Source organism: Phoenix dactylifera, unplaced genomic scaffold (genome assembly GCF_009389715.1).
Source record: "Phoenix dactylifera cultivar Barhee BC4 unplaced genomic scaffold, palm_55x_up_171113_PBpolish2nd_filt_p 001585F, whole genome shotgun sequence".
Lineage (NCBI taxonomy): Eukaryota > Viridiplantae > Streptophyta > Magnoliopsida > Arecales > Arecaceae > Phoenix > Phoenix dactylifera.
Genome location: NW_024068890.1, coordinates 19913 through 30313, shown reverse-complemented (window position 1 = coordinate 30313; position 10401 = coordinate 19913). Strand labels below are relative to the sequence as shown.

General features: G+C 42.2%; 1 protein-coding gene and 1 pseudogene across 1 annotated transcript; both read right to left on the bottom strand.

Moving 5' to 3' along the window:
* Positions 1 to 2178: 2178 nt before the first annotated feature.
* LOC120108840 (surfeit locus protein 6-like) lies at positions 2179 to 3624 on the bottom strand. The gene is made up of 2 exons (XM_039122575.1): positions 2945 to 3624; positions 2179 to 2913 (listed from the first exon to the last, which is right to left on the bottom strand). The coding sequence occupies exons 1-2, from the start codon at positions 3535 to 3537 to the stop codon at positions 2454 to 2456; spliced, it is 1053 nt and encodes a 350-aa protein (XP_038978503.1). The 5' UTR covers positions 3538 to 3624; the 3' UTR covers positions 2179 to 2453.
* Positions 3625 to 4453: 829 nt separating this feature from the next.
* LOC120108841 lies at positions 4454 to 5111 on the bottom strand (annotated as a pseudogene).
* Between the last annotated feature and the right edge of the window lie 5290 nt (positions 5112 to 10401).

Here is a 10401-nt window from a genome sequence, read left to right as displayed (position 1 = left end):
TCTTCATTCTCTACAGGGGTCTTTGCCCACATGGTAATCCAAGATTACAGTCCGGTAGTTTTGCGAGTGCACTACCCAACTCGTTGTTTTACACCGGGCTAACAACAAACCCTATAACCCCCAATTTCACTTAGGCTTGGGACGCCTTTCCCTTGTTCCAAGTCCCTTGACTGGAACAAGCACAATATTGAAAGAGTTTTACAAAAGATTGGAAAGCTCTAAATAAGCAAATATGACAATGATAAGCAATAAAACCCGGAAGAATCCTTTTGCCGTTGGAAGCGTGGGAAATGATGATTCTTCCGATGTGAATCGCGTAGTCTTAAGTGTGAGCTTTGAATCCCGAGCGGAAGAGAGTAGTTGAGCTTGAAATCACTTGGGAAACTTGAAAGCACTTGATTTCTTCACTTGAATGCACTCACTTCCTTGAACCTCTCTCTCTTGCTTCTCTCTTAAATGATCTAGCTTTGGGTTAGTGGAGAGTTGTTGAGAAGCACTTAAGAGGTCCCTTTTATAGCCCAAAAAGCAAATATAGCCGTTAGAGATAAAGTAAAAGAGATTTGAAATTCAAACCAAACCTGCAAAAGTTGTCAGTCGCGTCCCAGGCGCTCCGGAGACGTCTCCGCTTCAACGCGAGACGTCTCGGCTGTATAAATTTACTTTTCACTTTGTTTGGGGTCGACTCGGCACTTTATGGGGACGACTCTGGAATTGTACCGTTTGAATCCTTGTTTTTCTGTTTTTCTGAGAGGGTCGTCTCTGTACTTTACGGGGACGTCTCGGCTTGTTTGCACTTTTTGCATGGGGACGACTCCGCTGCCTTGGGGACGACTCCGCTGTTATAACTCCGAAAAACATGTCTTCTGGAATTCTCTGAGAGAGTCGACTCCGCTCTTTCAGGGGACGTCTCCGCTGCCTTAACTCCGAAAAAGACATCCTCTGGAAAACCTTGAGAGAGCCGACTCCGCTACATCGGGGACGACTCGGAAACTCAGCTTTTTACTTGCGGGGACGACTCCGCGTACTGTGGGGACGGCTCGCGCATATCACTTGAAATCGGCCTTTCTGCCGCCACTGAGAGAGTCGACTCCGCTACTGAGAGAGTCGACTCCGACCCTGCGAGATGCCTCGCCAGGTGCCGGGGACGTCTCCAAGTGTGCCAGTTCTTCCTGTTTGTGCCAGAGACGTCTCTGAGACCATCAGGAGACGTCTCGGCTGTCCCTGATCTGTTTTCTTCATCTCAAAAATTCTTCAATAAATCCATAAAAATTATGGAAACTTGCCTAGACATTTCTTAACAATATTCTTAATAAAACACATGAAATCCTCAATTAAATTGTTAAGATAAATGGTATTATACTCTAGTGTTTTGTATTCATCAAAATCCATTAGGGGATCAACAAAAATGAACTTTTTCCCTATCTTCACTATCCTGAATGTGTCTAAGTCATTCTCAATAAGAATGAATGCAAATAGCAGGATAAAAGTGGTAGTTAGCGAACAAGATTGTAAATGCATACCATTTGTCAATAACAAATTACAAATTATCCGCCATCCATAACTAACTCTTTTTTTTCCCAAGGCAACTTCCTTATCTCCAACTTTTTGCTAAGTGAAGTCACTGTTTTCTTCTCCAATTACTCAAATAAAAGGTATTCCAAGCTTCTGCCCCCCTTTTTTTACAAGAAAGTCATATTGGAATTAGATTAACAAAATACGAGATGTAAAGCTCCAAGCTGCTTATGAAAGCAACCCTAACAACAATTTTTCTACACTAAACTAGAATTAAGCATTCCCTTGGATTACCAACTCCCCTATACGGATTTAAGAACATGACAGCATAGCACAATACATACCATACCAGTTATTGCCAAGCATTCACATGATTTATGACAAAACAGCACAAAATCGTAGGAACCATGCAAATGCTAGGTTAGCATGCCGCTAGCACATGGTGCTTCAATCTGTTCTCCCATCCAATGGCACCAACGTTAGCTTTTTAAAAATTTATGCTCACACCATCATTTTTTCACACTGTACCTTGTCAACAGCCCAGTAAGCAGCTACAAGGTCCTACAGCCCAAAAGCATCTTGAAAATAAAATAAATGTATGGCATGGTATATGAAGCCAACTCGTCATGAAAATTTCCAAGATTGAAAATCACTACAAACTTTTCCTTGCACATGAAACAGCAGCAATTCATGGTTAAGTTTGAAAGGAGCAACAATTGTCCAACAATTCCACAGCAATTCTTTTAAAAACTGCCGACAAAATAATATACAATAAACATGGATGATAAATCTACATCTAACATTAAACATGAGTAACTAGTCCCCCCAAATGGTTAAGCAAAAACCCAAAAGACTCACCTTACCTCAGCTTCTTCAACCTATAAAACCATTACCAGTTCTTAATCTCACATATACCATAAATTTCAGATTAAGAGCATGATTCATTCATTAATGTATCCCTCCTTGCGGCCTTCAAATCCTGGGCGCATGAGCTTCTTCTCCCTCTTCTCAATCCGCCTCATCTTCTTCTGATGGATCCTCTCCTTTATATTCTCTGTCCTCTTCTTCTGCTTCTCCGCCCTGAGGTTCTCCACGCTCTCCATCCTCTCCTTCCACTTCCCTGCATGCTTTTGCTGCTTCTTCTTCTCCTTCTTTATGCTCTCCTTCAATAGCTTTGGATCATCGTGAACCTTAACCCCTGCAGCTCTACTCACCGCAGCCTTCCAAGAATGCTTCTTCGAAATCTTCTCCCCCTTCTCCGGGTCTTTCTTCGCCTCCTCGAGCTTCTTCGCCCTCTCCAAGGCCTGCTGCTTGGAAAGCTTCTTCTTTTTCTTCTTCTTGTCGTCCCCGCCTTCAATCTTGATCGGCCGAAGAAGCATCTCCCCCTTTGTCTGGCTTCGCCTTCTTTTTGTTGTCCTTCTCCTCTTCCGACTCCTTCTCTCGCTTCTGCTTCCCCTGAGAAGAGGGTTCCGCCTCTTCTCCTGCCTGCTTATTCTTATTCTTCTTATTTTTCTTGTTCTTGTTCTTCTCTTTCTTCTCCTTTTTTTTCTCAGACGGCCGGGTGTTCCGATTTGACCGGAGCTCCTCGATCCGGCGGTGGAGGCGCTGCCGGAGCTCCTCGTAGGTGACGGAGCGGTCGTCCGCGACGACGGGGCGGCTGCTGTTCTCGTCAATCTCGGGAGCCCCGTCGCTTTCGCTGCTGCCGTCGGAGGATTTGTCAGCGGCCTTGAAGATGCTCTTTTTGAGGAGGTCAAGGGTGGTGGCGGATTTTTCAGGGTCGAGGCGGGCGCGGCGAGCCTTCTTGAGGTTCTCGCGAGACTCCTTCTTGGCGGCGGCCTTGGCGACCTTGCTGAGGCCCTGGAACCAGGGCTTGTCGTCGTCGGGAGGGAGGTAGAAGCGGGCGGTGATGAGCTCCACGAGGTGATCGAAGTAGACGGAGTGGCCGTGGATTAGGGTCTTGAGTTCGCCGTCCCCCGCAGCCGGCGAGGGCTTCTGGCTGCCGCCGCCGCCGCTCCTCTTCTTCATCTTCGGATTCGTTTGTTTGATGGACGAAGCCGAAGGGAGAGGGGAGGACGGAACGGAAGGATTTTGAAAGGTATTCGAACCGACCTGGGCCGCTTCGTCGGTTTAATACCGTCGTTTGCTTTGCTAACCTGTGAGCCGGGCTTGCCTCCAATAATAAGTAAAGCAAAATCAAGCAAAATCAAGCAAATTCTATAAAACAAATTGATATAGTAGCTAAAATAAAAGTTATACATTTCCATTTCAGGGCTGTTTTATCTTTGTTTGTTTATGAAGAATCATTCTTAATGAAAAATTGAAACATATGTCTCTATAATATGTACATGTATATATGTATGTTTGCGCGCGCGCGCGCGCACACACGCACGTATGTATGTATGTAATATTTATTATATATATATATATATATATATATATATATATATATATATATATATATATATATATATATATATAGATGCATATATGCATGTATGTATGTATATAAGTAGCTTGCATTGCTTTATGTTAAATACACAATCATCTTATTGGAAAATAACTTGATGTAATAAAATTTCCTGTACTTCTTAATTTCATCTACAAGAATTCAAAGTATACTTTTGTTCTTAAAGAAGACTAGAGTTGCTACACCTGCATAGTAGAAGACAACAATATCGTTTGAAGAGTTAGGGATTAGGGCGGTTAACGGGCCGAGCTGCTCGGGCTCGGCCCGTTAGTCAAACGAGCTCGAGCCCGAACTCAAAATGAGGCTCATTTAAATCCGAGCCCGAGCCCGAGCAGCTCACGAGTCCAAACGAGCTCGTGGCTTAACATGACCAAATGAGTTCGAAATTCGATGGCCGAGATCATTTGGAAACCCTGCATCCAACAGGCCAAGGCCTCCTCTCCAGCTCTCCTAGTCTTGGGAGGGCGGCGGCAAGATGGGCTTTTTCCCCAAAATCAACTATGTTTCGCCAAAATCGCTTGAGGAGGGAGCATCGGGGAAGACGGGCTAGACGACGTCGAGGTGGTGGAGGGAGACGAGCGGGGCCACAGGGTGGGCGGCAAGGAGGCCGAGCAGGTCGCCGTAGACGTCGAACTGGGGGAAGCCCGAGTGGCGGGTGAGGGGAACGCCGAGCTCGGCCATGCAAGCCTGGATGCGGTCGTCGCTGCCATAGAGGGTCGGGTAGCGGTGGAGGGAGCGGTCTTGCAGGCGGGCAAGGGGGCAGCTGATGGCGAACCCACCGCCGCCATAGGCCATGGCGTACGTAGGAGAAGATGTTCTAGAGGTGGCTTTCAGAGACGGAGCCGATGTAGTAGGGCTGGCGGTGGTCGAACTGGGAGAGGATGCGGACGAGGTTGTCGGGGACGAAGACGGTGTTGTCGTCGCCCATGACGAACCACCGGACGTTGTTCAGGCCGAGGCAGCAGGTCTCCGTGACGACGCGGGAGATGTGGATGGCTGAGCGGCTGCCTTGCCGGTGGGTGTAGGGGAAGCGGGCGGTGTCGCCGGAGAGTTTGAGGGCAGGGAGGCCGGCGGCGGAGGCAGAGTTGTTGAAATCCTTCACCGGCTTGTCGAGCCAGACGATGCCCCGCATCTGGCGTTGGTGGTCGAGGGGGTAGTATGGACAATAGATTAGAGGAGGAAAGCTGGAGGACCGGATCGGCGACGACGAAGGAGGTGGTGGTGGTGGTGGAGCAGGGGAGTTGGCGGTGAGTAAGGGAAGAGGAGAAGAGGAGGTTGAGAATATAGAGGAGCGAGGGGGGAGTAGATCGGCGACGACGGAGGAGGTGGTGGTGGTGGAGCAGGGGAGTTGGCGGTGAGTAAGGGAAGAGGAGGTTGAGAGTATAGAGGAGCAAGGGGGGAGTTGAGAGCCCGAGCCTGAGCCCGGGCTCGAGCTTGAGCTCGTACTTGAAACGGGCTTTACGGGCTCAAGCCCGAGCTTTTGCTTTGCCAAGCAAGCCCGAGCTTGAGCCCAATACAGAGCTCGGTACCGAGCCCGAGCCCGAGTTTCTGTACAGGCTCGGGCTCGGCTCGGCTCGTTAATAGGCCTATTAGGGATAGAGGAGGATGGTTCACATTGAGGCTCAGATTCATCTATCCAGCTAGGACGGAAGTCATCGGCCAAGACCAAACCTGTGATATATATTTATTTTACCAATGCATGGCAGGCATAAGTATGAATTGGACAAAGGTGTGGTGATAGAAATAATCGCACGAGATCTACCACCTCAGGATATGTGATCAAAAGCTGATCATAATAATGTTCATTAAGACATAAAAGAGGCAAATATTGGATTGCTTGGGAGAGTTTGAATTGGCAGAAAAAAAGTTCGGGCAATACTACTCAACCACTCATTTATTGTTGCCTAAATACTCAATGGTGGAACCAACATGGAGGTCATTAGGCACGAGAAATTGTCTCCATTGGTCATCTATTGTGCCAGCTTCTTCTGGAGCCGTGTCTCCTAGAGGCAAAAGAAGCCAATAGAGTGAGCACCCAAAGGAATGGACAGAGGAAAGAGTTGGTATGGCGAGCCGAACTTTTGTAAAATTTCTTAAAGTATTCGGTAAAGGAAAGAATCGACTCTATTAATTGAGCAAAATGAAGGCTAAGAAGAGGAGCTTCAGAAATTTTTGCCCAAGGATGACTCTCTAGAAAATAAATATAGAGCCAAATTTGAAAGATCCATATTTCTAAGTTCCGAGTTTGAGTCCTCCAGACATTGGTAAAGATGGTCTAAAATGAAGTGTCCAAGAGGTATGGACTGATCTTTGGCCAAGGCAACTGCGAGTGAAAGGGAAGCTTTGACTCTTTCTACTAACCATCAACAGAAAAAGAATTTAGAGATCCATATCAGAAAGAAGGTTTTGTACTCTATCATGGAGACAAGCCCGGTTTGATGGCAAAAGTTCAACGTATATGATATAGAGTTAGTATTTTTGCTAAAATTGAGGCCAAAATTAATAAGAAGAATTTTGACCAGAGTGTTCGCAATGTACACTTCCTCGATGGAGCGAATGATGAAAAGAAATCATAAACTCAAGTGACTAGGGCTTGACATACCAAAGTTGAAATAAAAAGATATTGGAGGTGGGTGACCAGAAATAGGTGGCTGCCATGATCGAAGGATAGTTGGCCATGGAAGGAGACATCAAATTAGATAAAAGATTGAGGAGACCATTAGACTCCCAAATAGTGGCCTTTTATTGGAAAACTCGGTTGAACCAAAGATTCTAAAGAAGAGTCTTGGTAGACCATAGATGGTGGAAGTTCAATTTACTTTAGATTGAAATTTTGAAGTTCAGTCTTTCATACAAGAAAACTTCTTTAAAAGAATAATGAATGAAAGAAGATAAGGATTGAGGGATCCTGGAATGGAAGAAAGATCCAAGAACGAGGAAACCGAATTCTTCTATGCATGCTTGAGCATTAACTTTCTTGAAATGACAGGGCGCTCAAGGTATGCTTAGTGCTTGTTGCCCAACTATGCAGCCCAAGAGAAGGGATGAATTGGGTTTTTCAAAAACTCTATCTAATAATACAACATAATTAACTGCTTAGATGATGAATATTAATTTCAGTTAAGAAGCACTAAGAAAATTTGCAAGAATTTAAATCAAAACAAATTATCATGGTAATTAAGTATAATAAGAAATTTATGTATTCTTTTGAGTGTCATTGTTCCAATTAGATATTTATGTACTCTTTTGATAGTAGTTAAGAGTGTTTCCTTAGGGTTAAATTGATACCTTGCATTTAAGCAAAAATTAAAACATGATATCAAGCCTTTAAGTATAATAAGAAATATATCATGCCTTAATAAAGTTTTAAATCAGTACCTTTACCAGGCACATCTATATCTAATTTACAAGAGGGGCTTATAGGAGTGTTGATATGCTTTGCATTCTCTATGCCAAATTTTTTCAAGATTTTTTTTTGTATACTTGCTTTGGCTGATGAAGATTTCATCTCTTGTTTGCTTGTTTGGAGACCGAGAAAGAATGTAAGCTGATCCATCATGCTCATCTCGGATTCTTCCTACGTGAACTTAGTAAAATCTTGAAATAAAATTTTATTAGTAGCACCTTATCAACATAAATTTGTACAATTAATGTATCATAATCCTTTCTTCTTGTGAACAGGGTTTTACCAACAATTTCTTTTGAAAAATCATTTTTTCTAACAAAAATTTGCTTAACCATTCATACCAAGCTCTAGGAGCTTGCATTAAACTATATAAAGCCTTGTTAAATTTGAAGGCATGGTTTGGAAATTTATGATTTTTAATTTTCGCATAAACTTTTTCAGTAATAAAACTATTCAGAATGGCACTTTTGACAACCAATGAAATACTTTAAGTTTCATGTAGCAAGGAAAATGCAAGTAATAATCAGATATTTTCTATTCTTGCTACAAGTGTAAAAATTCATCAAAATCAATACCTTTTTCTTAGTTATCTTTTAACAACTAATCTAGATTTATTTTATATTATATTCTCATATTCATTCAATTTGTTTCTGTAAACCCATTCAGTTTCTAAGACAAGATTGGGTTTACTTACAAGTTTCCAAACACATATTATTTCTTTCAAATTGGTTCACTTCTTCTTGCATAGTATTTAACCAATTATGATTTTGTTCAGTTTTTCTTTTATATTGTTTTAGGTTCAATTTGTGAAACAAAATCTAAGTGATTACAAATATCTCTAAAAGATGATTTAGTTCTTATTCCATGCAAAGGATCACCAATAATTAATTCTTTAGGATGATTAGGATTATACCTCCAATCTTTAGGTAAGTCTAGTCTACCTTCAGATTGTTGTTCCGGCCGATCCTCTTTTTTTTTATCATCATTAGCTTTTTCTTCATGGTTCATTACCTCTTGTATAGATGTATCCTTCAAGGTAAGGTCATTAATTTCTTTATTCAATGAACCTACTTCATCATTAAAATCTTGTTTCTGTCTTGAAGGAAGGCCATTAGTTCCATCAAATATAACATGAATGAATTCTTCAACAACTAAGGTTTTTTTATTAAATACTCTATATGCTTTGCTAGATGAAGAGTATCCTAGAAAGATGGCTTCATCTGATTTGGCATCAAATTTATCTAGATTATCTTTTTCATTGTTAAGCACAAAATACTTCACCCAAAAATATAAAAAATATCCAATTTTTTATTTTCTCTTTTCTGATCACATTTGAAAGAGATTCAAATTTATATTTATGTTTAGTATAATTAAAATATAATCAAAATCTAAGCTTAGACTGAGATTTGGAACTGAAATAATAGTGGAAGAGAGTTAGGAAGGACAAGCTCGAGTAGAAAGCATAAATCCAAATATGAAGAAACGAAATTAACACAAGTCATGCAACCAATTCCCTTTATATTCCTTTATTGATATATACTACATATATAGTTTATGTATATATATTCAGGTTATCAGGTTTTTGGTTCGAACATAGCTACATTAGTTTGATTCCACAAGAAATGAGAACCTAGGTAGAGAATCCAACTTTGATCAGATAAGATTATCAAAAACTGAATTTAGATTGACACTACATTATCGAGTTTTTTTAGCATTATTTACATCCCTAAGCAAATGCAAGTAATTAGACATCCCCTTGGTATACTTCTAGCCCTCCAAATGGTCCAAGCCAAGGTTCGCCAAACCGATACTAGGGTGCATATTGGCTAGTGACTAGTTTGGTATGGTATAGGTTCATACCATGCTATTCTGGAGCATATTGACATAGGGGAGCCGAAGAGGGGAAGAGGAAGAAAAGGAGAGAGGAAGAGAGAGAGAGAGAGAGAAAGAGGGAGGGAGGGAGAAGGAGAGGGAGAGAGGAAGGGAGGGAAGGGGAGGGCGAGGGAAGCCATAACTCTAACCTTAGTGAGCGAACGAGCGAGCGAGAGAGAGAGAGAGAGAGAGAGAGAGAGAGAGAGAGAGAGAGATGGGGAAAGAGAGGGAGGAAGGTGGAGTGCGAGGGAAACCTTAACCCTAACCTAAGAGAGAGAGAGAGAGAGAGAGGATGGGAGGGAGGAACTTATCAAAATGTAGAAGGTGGAGGAAGGGGGTGGGGCGGACCATCACGAGTAGTCCGAGCGTGGTGGTGGTGGTGGTGGTGGTGGAGGGGGGGAGGGAAGTCAGGTTACAAGTGGTTTAATAGATAGGGGAGGGGGGCTTAAGTGTACATACCCTATCTCATTTTAATAGCCTAAATTGCGCTGATTATCAATTAGTCTATTTTGATATGTCTTGTATCAGTTGGTTCGATATAGTTAAGTAAATAATGGTCCAAGTATTGTGACATAAGGATAATTTGACATGATAGTTCTCTTTCTTCAATTCAATCCCAAGAATGTTTTTTTTTCTTCTTTAAATGACATGTAGTCTCTTGTTGCCGCCCTTCCCATCCCATCTAGGTGAGTGTCTAGTGGAGACATGCGTCTAGTCTTAAAGGCAATAGGGTAGATGTATGCAAGCATACCACCAATGTTAAATTAGTCGGAAAGATGATGATGCAGATCTAAAGATCGACGAGAGGATAGAAAGTAACATGGGTCCAGATACCTTGACCTTCAAGAACTTCTGTCACCGTCACACCACTATTTAAAAGAGATGGATCTTGTTGGGGTGCAGCACTAAGCCATGATAGGATATAGGACTCGGTAAGGGTGTAGCACTAGCTGTGGTAGAAATTTAAGTTACAGCTACTTAACTACTAGTAGGTTAAGACTAAGATAAGATAAAAAGATATATTGATTTAAAATTGTTAAAGCATCCCCACAAAAAGTACAATTTCATTATTTTATAGAAAAATAAAAAAAAACTACCCTAAAACATGATAAGTGCCCACTTTGACGGTTGTTCTCTACGTCTG

Bases quoted from the DNA above. Each gene is read 5' to 3' on its own strand.
- LOC120108840 (XM_039122575.1), bottom strand. From the start codon at position 3,537: ATGAAGAAGAGGAGCGGCGGCGGCGGCAGCCAGAAGCCCTCGCCGGCT. The intron at 2,914-2,944 runs GTCGGAAGAGGA...AACAAAAAGAAG, and splicing joins AAGCAGAAGCGAGAGAAGGA to GCGAAGCCAGACAAAGGGGG.